The following is a 19581-nucleotide window of genomic DNA, read 5'->3' on the forward strand; positions in this document are numbered from 1 at the left end:
TACTGTATCACTGCGTTTGCCTGCTAGCATCTTGCACCCTGCTGTTATGTGCTGGATTGTCTCTGGGGCATCTTTACACAGCCTGCACCTGGGGTCTTGCCTGGTGTGATAGACCCCAGCCTCTATGGATCTTGTACTCAGAGCTTGTTCTTGTGCTGCCATGATTAGTGCCTCTGTGCTGTCTTTCAGTCCAGCTTTGTCCAGCCACTGGTAGGATTTCTGGATATCAGCCACCTCCTCTATCTGCCGGTGGTACATACCGTGCAGGGGCCTGTCCTTCCATGATGGTTCCTCGTCTCCCTCCTCTTTCTTGGGTTTCTGCTGCCTGAGGTATTCACTGAGCACTCGGTCAGTTGGGGCCATCTTCCCAATGTATTCTTGGATGTTCGTTGTCTCATCCTGGACTGTGGTGCTGACACTCACCAGTCCCCGGCCCCCTTCCTTCCGCTTAGCGTACAGCCTCAGGGTGCTGGACTTGGGGTGAAACCCTCCATGCATGGTAAGGAGCTTTCTTGTCTTTATGTCAGTGGCTTCTATCTCCTCCTTTGGCCAGCCTATTACCCCAGCAGGGTACCTGATCACGGGCAGGGCGTACGTGTTGATGGCCCGGATCTTGTTCTTACCATTCAGCTGACTCCTCAGGACTTGCCTGACCCTCTGCAGGTACTTGGTGGTTGCAGCCTTTCTAGCGGCCTCTTCATGGTTCCCATTTGCCTGCGGGATCCCCAGGTACTTGTAACTGTCCTCTATGTCTGCAATGTTGCCTTCTGGTAGTTCAATCCCCTCAGTTCTGACTACCTTCCCTCTCTTTGTTACCATCCGACTACACTTCTCCAGTCCGAACGACATTCCAATGTCATTGCTGTATAGCCTGGTAGTGTGGATCAGTGAATCATGTCTCGTTCACTCTTGGCATACAGCTTGATGTCATCCATGTACACATATATATATATATACTATATAACAATATATACACATATATATACACCACAACACACTATCCACACACATGGGGGGGGGCATAGTCTTCAGGGGGTTGGTGTTTGGGAGTTTTATTTGGGGGTAGTTTATAACAATTACAGTTTATACTTCTTTTACTATACATATACATCTAATTTATCAAATATTATATAACTTTTGGAAGAACAAGATTCATTAACAGTTTTTAACTACCAAAAACATTCAGCTGAAGTTGCTCATTTTAGCGAACCGTATACAAAATCTTTTTATCAGTGCACTGGTTTAGAAAATGAGTGTAAAAAGGTGTGAACCATATAAATTCACCATATAAATCACAGTTTTGTGCTCTTTTCCATTTTGTCCACTTTAGTCGAAGACCCATCCTTAGCAGCCCCATCCTCAAGTTTGCTGAAATAAAAAAAATACAATATTTATGAAAAACCCTTTAGATTTTTTGGTTTTTGAAGTGGAGTTTGGTAACTTACGTAAGTTCGGCATGGTCCTGAAGTTCAACGTTACGGGTTTCGGGCAGTAGTAAACAGAGACCCCCAGCAGCAAGGGGGATGATTCCATAGATCAGCATGGGAATGGTGTAATGGTAGGTGCTCAGAAGCCTGATTAGAGGAGCAAGGATGCCTGCCACACGAGCCAACATGGAGTTCAGACCCACACCGTTCTGCCTGCAAGTACAGACGATGAACCAATCATCAAACTCACTGGATCAAAATAAATAAATAAAATTGAGCATTTCATTATTATAATGCCTTACCTTATATTGGTGGGATATAATTCTGCTGTATAAACATAGACTATGGAAAAACTGGCAGTGGCAGAAAATTTTCCCAATACAGCTATGACTGTTATTACTATGGGAAGATCTGATGGACAAACAAAAAACAAGTTACACATATACTGTGGAGTACATTTCCTGCTAGACATAGCATTTAACAGATTTAGCTTTTATAGGACTATTTTTTTAGGAAAATTAATCTTCAAGATTATAAATGAAAAAGCATATAAGTACCTTTTGGTATGACAAGGATCCCAAGACAAGCTAAACCTCCAAAAAGTAACACTACTGACTGACCAATCCTTCTCCCAATGAGCTGGAGGACAGGCAGACTGCCCAGACGTGCGGGAAATTCTACCAAACCAAAGATGAACTGTGTCAGGTAAATATCCAGACCAAAACTGCCAACGTTCAGGCTCAGTCCATAGTACATCAGACTAGTTCCAAACCTGTTAAGCATGAGAGATATTTTTAGTCAACCCAAAAAGGAGAGGAAATAAATGTGGCAGCTTTTAGAGGGTAAAAATTATATCCACCAGACGTAGCTCATGATGAGAGCACGTTTTCTCAGATATGATATCCTGAAGATGTCCAACATGTTTCCTCTTTTGATTGTAGTCTCATCCTCCAGCTAAACAATTAATTTTTTACGTGAGTGTGCTTCAGTATTATATTTTCTTTGATTTTGGTTGAAGCCAAAGAGTTTGATCACCTTCTCCAACAGGTCTTTGGAGACATTTCTCTTGTTCACCTTGGCTGCCCTCTGGATCTCCTTTATAGCATCTTTCTTGCGGCCCTGGGTAATGAGCCAGCGAGCTGATTCAGGGAGAATCCTGGTTAAAAGGATCACAAACTGTAATTTTATTTATAAAGTTATTCTACGATGTTGGTAATAATATTTAATGTGACAGGAGTGCCAACTGACCAGTAGAAAATACCCAGAACGAGGATAAGTGGGCAGAAGAGCACCAGCTGCAGGATCCTCCAATTGCGGATAAAATAGGCAGCACCAGACATCAGCATCAGTCCAAGAGGAAAAGTGGAGTGGCAGATAATGGTGCACAACGCAAACCTGGAAGAATCACTCCATTCTCCTCCTTCAGCCCAACAGAAAATGTGGAAAAGGATGATTTCTGGTTTACAGTTTTCTTTAGCATGCGTGTGTCCCCTGACAAGATCATGCCAAACTCATTTGTACTTCTGTACACAACATACACCTGGATTATTAGATAGAATTAAATTAACAAGCTGAAATCTATTAGATTCACTGCTGGCATGTATGTATGTGTGTGTGTGTGTGTGTTGCTGTGTGTGTGTGTTACTGTGTGCTGTGTGTGTGTGTGTGTGTGTGTGTGTGTGTGTGTGTGTGTGTGTACTATGATTTGCAGCAGAAACAGTGAATATCACCATTTAAAAAGTGCATTTTGTATTTGCTTGCGTTATCTTTGTCTAATATTAACATTTGTTTGATGATCTGAAACATATAACTTGTGCAAAAAATATACAAAAAAAACAAGAAATTATTGGGGGGTTTTTTGCATGTACAGTGCTGTGTAGATACTCTTCAGTGGTACCAGGGAGGATGCAGGGGTACACTGTGGCATTAAATTCAGCTGTGACTAAACATCGTACCTACCTATTACAAATGCATTAGCAACAATGCCGGAGACCGAGATTCCGCCTAAAAATCGGAGAACTATAAAAACGTAGATGTTGGGTGAGAAAGCAACTCCCACACCAAAAACCATCAGCAAGAGGAGTGAAAGCAGGACAACAAAGCGGCGACCAAACCTACAGAGACAAGAAAGAGCTGTTTCACTGATCCTGGACTTTAATATGCAAGCATGATGTGTATGGTCTTTCCTCAGAATTTAGATCAAAGAGCAACATTTCTTTTTGTGAAAATAAACCAACATCATGTTTATTATGTCCAGTGGGTGACCTGATTTAATATGCTGCACTTGGCAGTCAACCCTAACGGTGTAGATATAGTCTGAATCACTGCGTGTAAAAAGAATCTGGACTAAATCTGTTGACAAGAATGAAAAACAAATCATACTCATTGGGATGAGCTGTTTCTGTTCATCCTCATTAACGTCCCAATCAAAGCAATAAGTTACAACTACACAGTTTGACTACTATTAAAGCTACTGCAAGTTTATTTTTACATGGGTTAAAAGATCAACACTAAAACTATTCAGTGTTGATTTGCATTTAATCAGTGTCATTACATAAGGATAATGATCCATACCTGTCAGCCATGGAGCCCAGGACCAGTGCTCCAACCAGAAGACCGGCCATGTAGATGGACTGTGATGCTTCAATGAAGTTGCTCCTGTCACACACCAGGTCAAACTAGTAGCAGAGAAGAAGTCGGTGTTATTGTCATGCAAAACACCAACTTTCTTTTGTAAAGGACCAACCCGAGAGGAGACATTTATATAAAAAAAAAAGATGTTGAAATGCTTTGCTGTGATTTACTCTTCTGATGGTCATCAGCTCATACAGAGCAAGCCAACAGAATCCCTGGAACAACTAGGTACATTCCTGCGAACACTAAGGACGTTGTACCTCTGTCACAATGCTGGAGGCACCACCAGATGCCTCAAAATCTGTTCCATTAACACATTCTGTTGTGGTGTTGATCCCATATTTTTCAATCATTTCCAAATTCCAATCCACCGGCGTGAACATCAAACAGCTCTCAAATCCTCCATCCTCCTTCACTGGGATGGTCAGATTTTTTTGCCTGTCTTCTGTCAGGTTGGGCCCACGCTCCACAATCCAGTCGGTGTTGCAGTTGTGTGGGAAGCTCATGCCGACAAACACCTGGCCAATAACGTCAAAAGCTAGAAATATGCTTGGGATGCATAATGCAACCACCAAACGTTTCTGAAATAAACCAAATGAATTAATCTCCTTCAAAATCTCCCCAAAGTTGCTCATATTTACATCTAAGTCGTCAGAGCTTCATGTGAAAATGAGAAAAGATTTGGTTCAGCCACAAGTAATCAACGTGACCTGGTTAATGTTTAAACTGATAATCGCTGTGCTTTTACGACCTCCCAACTCGCTAACAGACTGCTGATGTACTGTACACTGCCAAATGTGATCCATTAGTATCAGGTTTTGATTATGTTTCAACACTAAAACAGGCCATTGGTTAGACTGATTAATCCACTTCTTAACTTCATTAAATCTCCCGTCTCTTCTGATGTAGTAATCTTTTTTAAAATGTCGCTTTCCCTTTAAGAGATATATGACGGCTGCATACATCTGATAAAGGTATATAACAACACTCCATTAGTTTTTCTTTTTTTAGTTAGTACGTTTGATAGTAGTAATGCCATCTTATTTGTCACCTAATGGCAGCATTAGCCTCTTAAAACTCATTAGACTTCTGTAATATTAGACAGAAAAACTGAACAAGTTATATTATAAAAATCATGATCTAAATATATAGCTCAGGACAGTTAACAGTTCACATATAACATCCATTTATTTTCTTCTGATTATCCAATAAATGGTCACAGGGGGGCAAGATCTGTCTCTGGGCTAATAATGATGCACATATGATGAAATTCTGTGAGCAAAATGCACGTTTATTCTCAGTTTCTTGCTTTTTTCCTCAAAAGAAAGCAATGCAGAATTTGATAACTTCTGTTGCCTTTCATTCTACACAACAATGTGCCATCCCAAACTGGCAAAGTGGCGATTTAGAGACAAAGTCCACCTGGATGTTTGCCCAGTCAGACCCTTGTTTCAACAGTGTTTCCCTTACATAGGTCAAAGATAGCATTTGTATTTTCATAGTTACAGACACAGACAGGAGGGTCAACTCATGCTAAATGTAAAAAGTTTTCAAAGCCTTACAGAATCCGTCTCCCCCTGCTTTCCTGCTTTAAACATGTCTGCTGATGCAGCCCTTTAATGCTGAGAGAGGAGAAAGTGAACACAATAAAACTGATAGTAAGGACAATAAATCTGGAGGAACTGATACCAAAGGAGCAAGCTCAGTCTGAAACAGAAACAGGTGCAACGTGAGGAAAATGACAATGCACAGATCTAGAATCAGTTCTGATGCCTTTGTTTATTGTGTGCAATTTGCCCACATCTTCTGCAAAAATCACAGCGTATGGTGCATTTAAAAGAAGCGACAGACCTCTAAAAGGAGGCTGATATGCTCATTCTTTATTGATTAAAAATAATCAAGAGAAACATGCTTTGAACTCCAAAACAATTAAAATCAGAGGAAATGAAATGGAAAGAAACTAAACTGAAAACAGGTGCAAACTTCAAATATATTACAGCCTTGATTAGTTATTGCCTGGACAAAAGTGTATTATGGGTTGTTTTAGTTTTTTTTTTAACCGGTCATCTGTTCATTTGCTACAGTTTATTCTTAGACTGCGTGTAAGTGGGACTGTTGGAGAAAGGATGAGAAAGCCATTAGATCTTCAACTCTGCCGAAAGCAGAGCTCAATCTATGTAACGCACACACGTCTTCTCAGGGCTCATACAGGCCAATCCTCTCTGCAGTCTGCAGACTATAACGGGAGAATGGCACCAAATACTGCAGTTTGAAAACGTATGCACAACATTGCGTGGCTGACTTCGTCGCTTCCCTTCCGAGGGGAGAAACCTGGGTCGACACGCCTGTACATCTTTATTTAAGGTAGCTTCACAAGTAACAGGAAGTACATTTCAAAGACAGCGAAAGTCTAACTCAAAACCAGAGAGAAACTTCACACGCACACACAGAAAAAAAATTACACTTGGTCATTTTCAATTTAAGGCTAGCGTAAAATTGTATTTTGACTATAAACGTGTTCAAATATTTCCTTGTAACATTTCATCTGCAAGCAAAGAAAAACTAATGCATTCAGATTGGTTCACTATGGCATCTGGTTACGAAGTTGTCACATCATCAAATGAAACACTAAAACCTCGCTGGCGTTTCAGATCCACACATAAGAGCAGAGCAGAGCGGTAAATGAACCTTCTGCAGCCGTCGGTGCCAAATAACTGTGATATGCACATTCATCATCGAGCCACGTCATCGGTGGACATAAATGCACAAAATTATCCAGAGCGCGGTCGAACAGTTCTGATCATTCAACACGTTTACAATCACGGCTCAGATCTTCAAAAGTGACGGAAATCTTCATTAAAGACACTTTCAGAAACGATGGCAAAGCAGCTGTATTACTTCAGATGCGTCTTAAAAGGACTAGCTACTGTAAACAGCTCCCACACTTGGTGCTTACTAAGAGACACTTTTTCTGTTGCCCAGCGAAAAATCTTTTTTTTTGGAGGGGGGAAACGTTGCATGGGGACAGCGCCACAGGAAAATATATATTTTCAAAAGGCGAGAAAGTTAAAAGCTGAAAACTGTTGATGCGCAAATGATCACACGTGACAGATTAAGCAATAATACGTCCTGCAAAGAAACGAGCAAATTCAAAGCCTGATGTGCAGTGTCATCGTCGTCATCCTTCACGCAGCCAAACAACCCCAATCGTGTCTTAAGAGAAAGAAGGCCAAGAGTGAAACACCCAGTATAAAAAAAACAAACCAATCAGAGCCAAATGTCATTATTTACATACTAAAGGTTAAATCAAGTACTTAGAATCCATTCACATAAACAAATACACACTTTAGTCTTTTTCTCTTTCTTTGTGAGAATTTGTGAAAACCAATTCCAAACAGACAAACAAACACCAAGAGGGACGCATCTGCTCAGACAGCACATGTGGTTTCAGCTGCTGCAAAACTTTTTACTTTACACGTATTTCAATCAATCACAACACGAAGGCCGGTTTGGAGTTTTGAAAAGCACTGATGCTTTTTTTTTTTTTTTTTTTAAAGAAGGGCATTAATTTTTAATTTATTGGGTCATTTATTGTCATTAAATCCCATAACATAACCCAAGATGTGATCATACTAATAACAGTAATAATAATAATAATAATAATAGTAATCTGCACATCCAAAGTTTTACGCATACTTTGCTTCTGGTATTTAATTTAAATCAATGCAAACATGCTACACAGAGAGCTAATGTCTATCAGTTAAGTGCTGAATAGTCCCCACAGACTTGTATCATTTACTTTGTTGAAAAAAAGCTGCTGCTCAGATGTTTCAGGAAGTAACTGGTCTTTCATGGGATTTGTTGATGATAGGAAAATATAAAGAATATGAAAAACCTTTAAATGCAAAGACTCCGAGACACTAAGATGCGTCCATCTCTTTCTGTAGGAAGTAATTTGTTTTGCAACGTCAAAACAAGAGTATGTGAAACTTTTTATTTCTATTTGGCGTGTGAAGCTGCAGCAAAAAGTTTGGCATCTGCACCTGAAAGCACACTTGTGCATTTCAGACAACGTAATGCTCCATACGGTAACCGGGGATGTCCCCACCCCCCAAAAAAATGTGCATTCAGTAGTTCTGATGAATATATAAGGCATTGTTACACTTGTCAGGGTTCAAGGGTGTTAGTTCAGATTGTGCAAATGCGTCACATTAGAGATAGGAAAGGGGGGAGACCGGGATGGGTAATGAAAACATTTCTTGTGGATAATTGCATCCTTCTACATGTACATTGTAAACTTTTTCGAGTGATTCTCATACTGTACGTTCTGATACTTCAGCTGACCACCTAAAATTCAACAGGTGGCATTTTATAATCCTATACGTGACAAAAAAAAAAAAAGAAAAGAAAAAGAAAATAATGGTACTGTTCTCTTTGGCAGTAGTGGTTTCTTTACAGCCATGGAAAGAAAAAAAAATGCATTCAAACTATTTTTTTTTTTTTTTTTAATTTCACATTTTTTAGGCAAGTCACGGTCCCAGGTAGAACATCTAACTAATGCTGAGCTGGGCAAAGCCCATCAACTTGATGTCGTCTGGTATTTCAGATCCCTCAATTCCAGAAGCCTGAAAAAGATAAATACATGGATTTAAAATGATGAGCAGAAACATCTTTAAGCAGAAAAGCAATAACGTTGTTTTCCTTTAAAGAGTTTTTTGTTTTAATAAATTAAAGCCGACCGATACAGGATTTTTAAGACCGATACCAAAATATGCCGACATAGCAGACATTTTTTTTTTTTGTTTCCTGCACGAGAAACTTGAACAGATTTCCAAACATTTGTTATGTGTTATATTATATCAAGTGAGGCAGCTTCTAATGTTTGATCTCTGACATTTTTTCAAGAGGTCTAAATGGGAGACTAGGACTGCTGTGGATGGCCGAACCAATTCATTTGATCTCTTTATAAGCCGGTTAGTGTGGCAATCCACAACAGTCCCAGTCTCTTATTAAGTGCCCAAACCTATGCTAGGAGATTTGTTCTCCTCACAGGTTCTAACCCACAAGCGAGTGTGTAATCCACTACACCACAGAGCTGAAAATTATTTCCGAAACACAACTTCTATAGTTTATTTAGATTCAATTCTATAGGATCTCTAACCAGTATGGAAAATGTTACACTCACCAGTTTGAAAGTGACATTTTTATGTGTTTGAGGTTCATCGACTATTTTCTGCAAATTTGCTGCAACTAAAAAAGAGAAGAAATCTTTTAAGTTGAATGAAAAGAAATACATCCTAACATCACTGTCTATACTCGGAAACCAAGAATAGGCCTTTGTGAGATTTAACATTATGCTGTTACCTGCTCAATTTCTTTGATCTAATTTGCAACTTTTGGAGTTTAAAACTGAGTTAAATGCCAAAAATGGCAATTCCTGGAACAGCCACTTGAGGCACACTCCACTTTGCCATACCCAATTATCAAAAACAGTTTTGATTTCTAAAGCTATGTTTATATTTTGTCTCTTTCTTTTTTTTTTTTTAAATAACTCGTCTGTTCAAACTGCTGTAACACTGTAAATCTGACCCACAGATGGGTGCCAACATTACTAGCCAAGTATTGCTGTCAACTAGACTTCATTTGAATTAGTTATGTTGCTTTTTGGAGTGTTTTAATACAAATATCTTAAATATCTTACACTTCTGTATCAATTACCACAAGTATGCTGTAATCTCAAACCCTTCTGTAACCCTGCGCTGTAACCTGCATCTCTCTAGGAATACAAGAGGCTCTACATCAGTTGTTCACATAAATATGAATTAGCTTAGTGGAAGCAGAAGCTAAACATATTCTTCGGTGTCTAACCTTATAACTAGACTAACTAATCATACAACTAACTACATTTCAACATGAGAGAATATTCCTTATTTGTTTTTAGGTTTTCTTGAATCCCTGGCCTGTGTGGCTGCACAGCAAGGCTTTTATTATGCCTGCTTAATGCAGTAAATGTGCAGTAATGCAGACCTGCTTGAGTTAAAAATATCCCCCTTTAAAAGGCTCGTTTTCAGCCTTGAGCAAAAACATGCTGAGTGAGAAAAGGCGATTTTGTTAACGTGGCAGGGGAATGTTTGAAATCACTGACCTATTACTAAGTCCCTCCCGTCCACCAGGCCTGCCGACACCAGCTCCTGAGACACACCATCTGCTGTGTCTGAAAAGTCAGAGCATGAGACGACGACTGTGACAGGTGGACCAACACAACAGAGTTTAATAAAAGCAAATATTAAACAGAACACGACCGCGGCTTAATAATTTTCAAAACACTCACGCTCTTCCTGCTTAAACAAACAAACAAACCAAAAGAAGCACCTTCTGTTCTCAGCACTTTACATTCTAAATGAGCTCGTTTGTGCTTTGTTGCACCCATGTGCTTTCCTAGCTGCAATGACAAAAAGCCAATTTACCAAATACAGCTCATGCTATTTGTTAAACTGTCGGTTTTCCTACTGATTATGCACAAATGTGACACCCCGAACAGTCAACTCTTTGCCTCAGGACATTTTGTATACTGCTTTGTGACAGCCACACTTACCTCTCCCTGGCATGAACTCAAAGCGGATGTCATTTAGCTCCTTCTTTGAATTTCTGAAGGGATGATGGAAAGAAAGAATGCAAATGAGAGGCGCAAAGTTTACCGAAAGGTAAAAATACGATGAGAAATGAGTCAAACATACCTTAACCTTAATACCAAACTAATGGGAGCCTGAACATCCCCCGAGGCAGCTGAAATCTGTGGAAACAGAAGGAAAAATCTTACTAAAATTGATGAAAGATGAGCAAACTACCTCTTTACAAAAAAAATGATAGGTAAACATGTAGCATTTAAATAAAAGCTTATGATGGGAAGTATTAGTTAGGGAGACTAGCCTGAGGGGGAACAGCAGCAGCAGGTACTCCTGGTGGGGGAGATGCAGCCTGGGCAGTAGATTGAGCGGTGGCTGGTGTGGGCTGCAGCGGAACTTGACCTGCAGCCTGAGGTAGTTCAGCCAGACCTGCAGCCATAGGCTGGAGATGACTACTTAAAGGCTCAGGAGTCTGGAAAACCTAAAGGGAAAATTGGTTGATTGACTTTTTTGGTCTGTATATTAAGATAGTCGCTGACTTTGGTGATGTTTGACTATTATTAAAGGAAGATTATGAGGTTTTATTTTTAGTTTAAAGTCAAAATGTTAACACCCACTAGACATACTCAAACTGGCTACAAAGATTTGTCACTCTCAGGATGATTTCATGCCAAAACTTTTGATGATCTCAAACCTTTGTGTCATATACAGGTCAATACTGGAATTTGAAACTACCCCGCTTTTAGGCGGCCCTCTCCTGCACCCCTGGATCACTCTCTGGAAGCCCCTTATTAACCAGCTACACATACCGACATCCACTGTGTCACGACGGCGACCCTATGAATTTCATTTTCAAGAAAACTTACATGAAGCCAAATCTGGCAAGTCTATAGCGTAGTGAGTAATGGTTGTCCTGATGTGGCCAAAACCAGCCATCCATTTCCTTCCACTTATCCATATTCAGGATCACGGGACCTATCCCAGCTGTCTTAGGGCAAAGTTTAAATCACTTGTGCAAAATGTTCGTCCCTCAGACGCCTCAGAAGATAATGAGAAAAATCCACTGACAGTATGACCTAGTGTGATAACGCCCTTGAGCTTGGAATCTGCAGAGTATCCCACCGAAAACTGCTGGTTGATCTGATTTGTAGGTGAAAGCCCAACTCTCACCTCCAGGGATAAGCTTTGACGGGTAACTGAGTCAGATTAATGTGCTGGATGTTGAAGCTTGTGGTCTGTGCAACTGAACAGGAATCTGCAAGCAATCCAAATAAAGCAGGACTCCCAAGATGACTACAGTGAAGGCAATGGTTTCCAAATTGAAGTCTTTGCAACCCACCTCACACATACCCAGAAAACTCATTTTCTTCACCTCGTCTGTTGTAATCTGTCAAATACCTTGTGAATGCTTTGTGCTAATGTTACGTCCCTCTGCAGCCTCTAATCTGCTCAGTGTGTTCAGCTGGTGCTAATTGGCCACACCTAGTCAGGTGTGGATAAAAGCATACCTGAGGCAAGCTTCCCAGGGAGCTCACTAGTCTTTGCCTTGGTGGCACCAGCCATTTTAGCCAACCTGATAGTCCATTTTAAGATAAAGCCTCTTTTCATCTACACGCTGGTATTCGTCTCCTTTTTTATGTTGCGACTTTTGAGCCGGGTCGTAACATAAGTGGGGGCTCGTCCGGGATTGTTGAAAAGGGAGTTTTGAGTTGGAATTGGTTTTTGATTATCTGGGTTTTTTTTTTCACCTTTAGAGATTCAACTTCCCAGTTTAGTTAGGTGAGTGTCCAGCTGAGCTTATTAAGGTCTTCTTTCGGGCACTCTTTTGTTATTTTGCCTTTTTTATTTTCGGAGTAATCCTGGGCGGGGATTAGTTCCCTGTTGGGGGTAGGCAATTCAGGGCTCCGGTCGCTGAAGTTCTGCCTTTAAAGTTGCCTCGAGCCCAGCACGCTCCAGAAGATAGGTAGGTAAAGGTTGTTGTGCTTAGGAACTGGGTAAGTTGTATTTGTTAATGTGTGTGGCAAGAGGTAAGTTGGTCAGTTAAAGTAAGTTGTGTAGTTTTCTGTTAATTGTTCAGTAGTCGCTGAGTGAGTTGGCAGACGGGTGTCGTAGTGTCTTAATTAGGGTGTGTTTGCTAAGCCTTCTCCGGCCCCCAAAATGGCTGATGAAGCCATCAGTGCACAGGTGTCTAGAAGCTCGTTTGTAAGCAATAACATCCACCTGGTTCCCGTTTTCTGTGAATCCAGTGTTGAGAGCTTCTTCAGTGTGTTTGAAAGCATAGCAACTGCATTACAGTGGCCTGAAGACGTGTGGGGGGTGATGTTGCTGTGTAAATTCACAGGTAAGGCTCAGGAAGCTTGCTCTGGTCTGTCCAGGCTGGACAGCCTAGTTTATGAAAAGATCAAAAGTGCCGTCCTCCAAGCCTATGAACTTGTGCCTGAGGCCTATAGGCAGAACTTTCGAGGTTTGGAGTTGGCACAGGGTCAGTCCTACCTTGACTTTTCTCGGGAGAAGGCAAAGCTTTTTGGTAGGTGGTGCTCTGCAAGCCAGGTTAACAGTTTGGGGTCGTTACGTGAGCTCATGCTTGTGGAGGATTTTAAAAACTCTGTTCCTGAGTGTATTGCTCTTTATTTAAGTGAACAGAGGGTTTCCACTTTACAGCAGGCTGCCATACTGGCCGATGAGTTTACCCCAACTCATAAAACAAATGCTGTAGAATGTGACATCCCTTCTCACTACAATACATCTTGGAGAGCTAGGAGGGAGCCAGCTAACTAGGCTGAAAAAGTGGTGGTTTCAAGTTCCAAAGCAAAACTGTGTTTCTTCTGCCACAAGCCTGGCCATGTGGTTGCTGGTTGTGTGAAACTTAAGCGGAAAGCGTATCGAAAGGGAAGAAGGCCTGATTTGAAAACAGTCACTCATGGTTCTCAAACTAACAAGGTTGTCAGGCCCAGCAAAGGACCACACTTGGGGCATAGTTGTGTAAGGGGCTCCTGTGGTCAGTGTAAGGGGTCAATTAACCCTGAGCTGCCGCTGGTTGACCATTTCTCCGGTCCTCAAAATGATTTGCGGGGAGAAAGTTCATGTTTAAAACCACCACTCAGACCTGCACCCCTTGCTAACAATCATGTCTGTGTTTCAGTAAAGCCTGCTAGCTGCCTGCTGGGTTCTCCACATGTGATGGTTTGAAGCCCTGGCTATCACATGGGACACTGTTTTGAGGGTCTGGGGCCACTCTCTAGCAATGTTGTGAACCCACTGAGATGGGATTGGCAGCTGCCGCAGGAAATGCCTAACCGTTGCTATGGGTTTGGTAGGTGGAAAGCCTGCAATTTGTTGATGCGACGGTTATGGACTTGATTAGTTGTTTTGGTTATCGTAATTTGACAAACCATGGGTTTGTATTTATGGGAGGGGATGTTACGGCCCTAGCAGGGCCTCTCTCCTCCTGAAGGTGCCTGTGTGGGCGTGTCACACTACCTCTTCTGCCTGAGGTGCCACCTTTCCCTTTTACACAGCTGACTCACGTCAGTAATTAAGGAGATTTAAGCCCAGGGAAAGGTGAGCTCTGGGCCAGAGTGCCATTAGTGTGGTTACAGCTAGTGAGCTGCGTGTCTGTGTTTGCAGCTTGTGAGCTGCACTCTTTTTGACTTTCTTTGTGCTTTATTGACGAACATTTGAGTTTCGTTTGTTTTCTTAAATGGTGATAGTGGCTTGTCAGTCTCTTTTAGTTGAGCTATTTTAATAAAACTCTTTAATTTAACCCTTTTGCCTCCTTGACTCCTTTTTCTGACCCGGTCACTTTTGTTACTTCCCCCTCCCTGCCTAGACCCCTCAGGGGAACGTAACAGCTAACATGATACAGTGAATATCCTTAAAAAGCTTGTCTTTCTCTTCTTTCTGAAACCGTTAGAATTGTGTCTCCGGCACAAATGGTAACAGAGTTACGGTCATTTAAAGAGTCTGTAAAATGGTTAACCTCACCTCAGAATTCTGTGATCCCTCCTTCACTCTTGGTGACTGTTAAAAATAGACAAAAGAAAGCAACAGTCAGGATGACAAGTTCATCAAGATGGAGTTAAATTAATTAAAAAGAATAAAAGCACACATGGATGCAAAGAATCACACTGGAAGCAAAAGAAGTAAACTCATTAAAAAGGCTCACTCGTTTACTTTCCTCCTTTATGTGTCCGCACAGTTAATTATAACTTTCTTAAGATATCATTAGACTGGGAAAAGCAATAACCAGTGCTAACAATACTTGCTAATTGTGGCTGATGCTAAAAGGGCTGATTTATCTGGTTTCAGTAAGCAGAACTTCTAACAGCAACAGTGACTACACTGAAGGAGAGGGTGGGTTCAAATTTTAGTCAGGCAAGGTTTTGGGAATGAGTTGTAGGACTTTTAATCCCATCTCAGACATACTGAAAACAGCCTTTTCTGTTTTCTAGGTAAGCTGACAGAAACCCATCAACCTCCCTCCTATCACACAGAATTTTTAACTCCTTGCACTCAGTATCCTTCCTCAGTTTGATGCTTGTCGTCTTTCGTCTACTTCCATTAGGGGTTGCCACATCTGTCTCCATCTCACCCTATCCCTAGCATCTTCCTCCGTCACACCAAGCTTCTGCATGTCCTCTTCCACTACATCCTGTAATCTTATGTCGTCTTCCTCTTTTCGAAAACCAATGCAATGTCCAGCATATCCACTATCCCTCCTCTGCACACATCAAACCATCTCAGCCTTGCCTCTCCAACTTCTCAACTTCTCATCTCAACCTGAGCCATCCCTCTGATGTACTAATTTCTAATTCTGCCCATCCCGGTTGCTCCCAGCTCTGCCCCCTGTCTTTTTGTCAGTGCTACTGCCTCCAAATCACATATCATAGCAGGTCTCACTACCATCTTGTAAACCTTCCCTTTCACTCTTGCTGTCTGTCTGTCTGTCTGTCACAAATCACCCGTGACACTCGTCTCTTGTTGATCCCAGGTATTCTCTCTCTGTTCCTTGCAGCTTCACTGACTCCTTCTCATTCACACACTTATTCGGTCTCACTTCTATTGACTCAAGTCTGACACTGAAGAGTGGATTTGATTTTCCCCGTCACTCCTTATTAAACCTAGAAACTGCTGTTTTGCCTGAACCAGACAAACAAAAAACTTTCAGTCCACTCAGTGGAGCAGAGTGATTTAAAGTCTGGATTCGGGCAAGTTTGTCCACACTTTGCTATCTCGGTTTGTATTACAGCTACACCCAGAAATAAATTAATTTGTACCTGTGTTATCCACAGAAATCCTCTCAGCTTAATTTCCCAGAAAGATTACATCATCACTATAAACCTCATGAAATTAAACTGAAACATGACTGAGGTATAAACGAGTGGTAACATATTTCACAGTTATATTTTTTAGTATTTGCAAAGCAGAGAAGCGGAATAAGTTAATTAAAAAAAAAGTTTTTAAAAGTCAAACTGCATACCTGTGAATAATAAAGGGGAAAACCTCATATTTAATCCAACTCCAAAAAATATGTGGCGATAAACAAAAGCCTTGCAGACCAAATGAAGACAAACCGACTTCACTGGGAGGACATGATAAGGACTGGACTGATGCCAGAAATCACATTTGCTCTGTGTTTGGACTCGCACAAAGCCACTCTGCACAGCACAAACAATCTTTAATTACATCGCTGTGGAGAGGAGTTTTTCAGGTTGGTATTAAAAATATGCAGAGTTTAAATAACTGACCGCCAATTCATGGAGTCTGGAGATATAACGAGCTTTAGAGCCAGTGAAAGTTCAGTTTGCCATCAAGCAGCCAATTACAAAGCAGCGAGAAAGGAGTAGACACTGTTTTATTCCCTTGATGGTTATTAGTGCACTTAATGATCGTTTCCACGGCTAATAAGTTACCTGCCTTGTTTTAATTAAATGTGATTTGGTCAGTAGAAATTACAAAAGAAAGTTACTTTAAAAAGACAGATTAAAAATACAGATGGCTTCCAGGAACGGTAACTCTCACGCCTTTGATTTAAATAATGCTCTCCAAAAGCAAAGCGCTACTGATATTCTGAATCCAATTAAAATTTAACACTTCTGTGAGAGCTACAGTTGGTTTCCTCCCCTGTGAAATATATATCTTTTTTCCCTGTTTAAAGACAGACCTGCAATCCTGACTAATAGATTCTGATGAGAATGACTTGTGGGTCAAATTCTACAAACATGTGATCTACAGCACGTCCAGATTTCAGCTCAGAAACAAAGCAGTAAAGTTTTCCTGCAGTCTGCTAATTACTGGTGTAAAGTTACAGAAAGCTAAAAACAAACCAAGCATTATCTCAAGGATAACAGCTTATTTATGTGCAGATTTGTTTTTCTATTCAAACGAGACCTGCTAATCGGTTTCATCACAGCTCTAAAGATAAACTTTATAATCCAGCTTTTTTTCCCCTCATCAGGCTTAACCCAGCTAACATGTGAGAGTCCTTCCTTGTTAGGGGAATGCCATCTGTATTAGGGTGGCAAGTGAACAACCCTGGGTGCAGGCAGCTCGAGAGGGTAGGAGAAGCGCACTTGTCGCCTGGGGGCACTAACAGGCTTCACCTGCTGCTCCTTGGCCATCAGACAGAACACACACACACACACACACACATATAGGTGAGACACATGGACAAACATGCTACTGCACAGAATGACAATTTAAACAGAGCACAGTGATCAAAGGACACAACACGTGGACTACAGCTAAAGTGTTAATATGTGCATGTGAGGGGGGGAAAAAAGGAGGAAGTTCCATTTACCCGTATGGCTGCAGCAGCTGCTTTGCCTTCTTCGCTCTCTTCATCGAGCTCGTCGTCGCTCCATTCCCATTCGCCGTCCTCTGTTTTATGCAGCCGACCGCTGGAGCCTGGCACTCGACGTACCTGATGCATTCACATGTAACACATCTGAGCTGATCTTCATAGCAGTAGAGAAGCGGGTTTAAAGCTTTGCTGCCTTACCCTTTTTGACCTCTCCGTTATTGTCGGCGCCCTCTGAAGCAACTTCTCGTGTAAATACTCGTGTGTCTGCCAGGAGAGAAAGAAACATACTCAAAAATCATCAACATTTGTATTTATTCAAACACGTTTGACGAGGACAAACGGAAGCTTATCATTGGTCGGTCTGACTTCTGGTCAAATTTAGGACTGAATTCAAAATCTTTCACACCCGTCTTAAAAACATGCAACACTTGGATCCAATGACCCTGTATACTCTCACTGGTCAATTCATTAGGTACTCCAGAGGTATCACTAAGACAACTGTGCATTCAAAGCTGGGAAGTATCCACCGTCTTTCTGACATGGTTACAGACTGCACATGAAAGGGCAGTTACTTTACTTTAAACATGACAGCTTGACCTAGATTTGAATCATATACGCACACTTTATTAAGTACACCTCTTAAACTGCTTCTTGTCTTATTGAATCTACGCTGCAAAGAACTGAGTAAGTTTTGGTGGCAAAAGGAGATTCAACCGCCTACTAGTGTGGTGTAACATGGCACACGAGTCCACTGAGGTCATCAAAATAAGGGCCTCTAATTTTACATTGATGAGTTCAAGACTTCTACTGGGCAACGTTTTGCTGCCAAGTTATCAAAGTCTCACTCTGAGAGTCAAGTCAGTCTTTTTAAATCTCATACTAAGCCTCAATCAATAAGATGCCTTACTGATGACTGAAGTTACAGCACGTTTGTTAAGTATCCTTGTTTGCAAGATAACAACAAATAACATTTAACAAGATGAACAGAAAAGAAATTCATAAATGGCTGTTTAAAAGTAGCTCCTGCATGCTCAACAGCACACCAGCTATAAAAGACTGACAAAGTCTGCCCTCTTCTGTCCACTCACGGTACTGTAGTAATTACAGCGAACAGGGATCACAGCTAGAAAACCAACCAGGTTGTATTTGGGCTGTGTGACTTGCTGAGCCAGCATTCTGGTTGTTCCAGCTGCTTGGGTACTGGGCAGCCAGACACTGGCGTTAGACCGCTTATCCCTGCCTTTGTTAGAAACATAACAATAATAAGAGTAAGGCTGCAATGATCTCAGCTTGGGTCAGACACACTGACAAGTTGAAAAAGTACCCAAAGTGCACAAACTGTTATTGGTTTATTTTCATCTTGTGACTCATCAATTACACCCCCTGCTTCTATCAACTGAAAACTTTGCGAGCAACAAACAATCCATCCAGTCATGAACAGCACAGTCTGAGCTGAGGCCATTCACACACAAACACTAGAGCGGATACAGACCTTTACTCATCAACCGCCTCGAGAGCTGCCTGAAGCAGAGATGCTGCTGACTCACTGTGCAAAAGATTCGGTCTAAGTTGTGGAGGCAGCTCAAACACCTACCTTTGCCTTCTGAAAGAATTTATGCTTCAACAACTCTGATGATGTTGGCCTGAAAAAGAACAGCGACACTGAATTAGTTCTGTTAACCTGACTGATTCGGCTTTGCGGCTGCCACTAATAAATTTGTAAATGTTGTACAACTAGGTTTTTTTCCTAGTGAAACAATGTCGCTGGAACAACAAGTCTGCTCAGTATGACTCCAGTTACAGGTTGCTTTGTTTCACATGTAAATCCGCTCTACTCAGTGTAAACTGACAGACTGTAAATCAATTTTGTAATTACCGCAGATGAGCAAAAATTGCATTTGATTAAAAAAGAAATGTATACAAGTAAATTATAATAAAAGCACCTTTTCTCAGGGTCTTTCTGTAGACACAGTGAGATCATCTTCCTGAAGGATTTGCCGTATTTCTTTACCATCTCCTTATCTGTGATGCCGGTCTCCAGACTTGGAGGGTCATTCTGCAGTGTCAGCATTAAGACCTAAAAGACACGAGA

The 19581-nt window shown here is 41.2% G+C and overlaps 2 protein-coding genes across 3 annotated transcripts in view; both read right to left on the bottom strand.

Moving 5' to 3' along the window:
• Positions 1 to 1008: 1008 nt before the first annotated feature.
• On the bottom strand, positions 1009 to 5699 carry slc22a13b (solute carrier family 22 member 13b). Its single transcript, XM_005912311.3, has 10 exons — positions 4322 to 5699; positions 4002 to 4105; positions 3387 to 3541; positions 2676 to 2847; positions 2463 to 2583; positions 2287 to 2381; positions 1985 to 2199; positions 1730 to 1838; positions 1446 to 1640; positions 1009 to 1368 (listed from the first exon to the last, which is right to left on the bottom strand). Exons 1-10 carry the CDS (start codon positions 4694 to 4696, stop codon positions 1293 to 1295), a joined length of 1617 nt encoding a protein of 538 aa, XP_005912373.1. The 5' UTR covers positions 4697 to 5699; the 3' UTR covers positions 1009 to 1292.
• Positions 5700 to 5920: 221 nt separating this feature from the next.
• oxsr1b (oxidative stress responsive kinase 1b) overlaps positions 5921 to 19581 on the bottom strand; it is a 43859-nt gene continuing 30198 nt past the window's right edge. The window contains exons 8-19 of one of the 2 annotated variants that reach the window (XM_005912312.3): positions 19433 to 19566; positions 19084 to 19132; positions 17688 to 17753; positions 17487 to 17609; positions 17221 to 17298; positions 14672 to 14707; positions 10992 to 11168; positions 10799 to 10854; positions 10657 to 10709; positions 10207 to 10275; positions 9247 to 9311; positions 5921 to 8686 (exon numbers count right to left, since the gene is read on the bottom strand). In XM_005912312.3, the coding sequence (XP_005912374.1) occupies positions 8612 to 8686; positions 9247 to 9311; positions 10207 to 10275; positions 10657 to 10709; positions 10799 to 10854; positions 10992 to 11168; positions 14672 to 14707; positions 17221 to 17298; positions 17487 to 17609; positions 17688 to 17753; positions 19084 to 19132; positions 19433 to 19566 (981 nt within the window). In that variant the 3' untranslated portion in view covers positions 5921 to 8611. The remainder of the gene's footprint in view (positions 8687 to 9246; positions 9312 to 10206; positions 10276 to 10656; positions 10710 to 10798; positions 10855 to 10991; positions 11169 to 14671; positions 14708 to 17220; positions 17299 to 17486; positions 17610 to 17687; positions 17754 to 19083; positions 19133 to 19432; positions 19567 to 19581) is intronic. The other variant, XM_005912313.3, reaches the window with a different exon arrangement.

Source organism: Haplochromis burtoni, unplaced genomic scaffold (assembly GCF_018398535.1).
Source record: "Haplochromis burtoni strain Fernald_Lab_line unplaced genomic scaffold, NCSU_Asbu1 Contig_1, whole genome shotgun sequence".
Lineage (NCBI taxonomy): Eukaryota > Metazoa > Chordata > Actinopteri > Cichliformes > Cichlidae > Haplochromis > Haplochromis burtoni.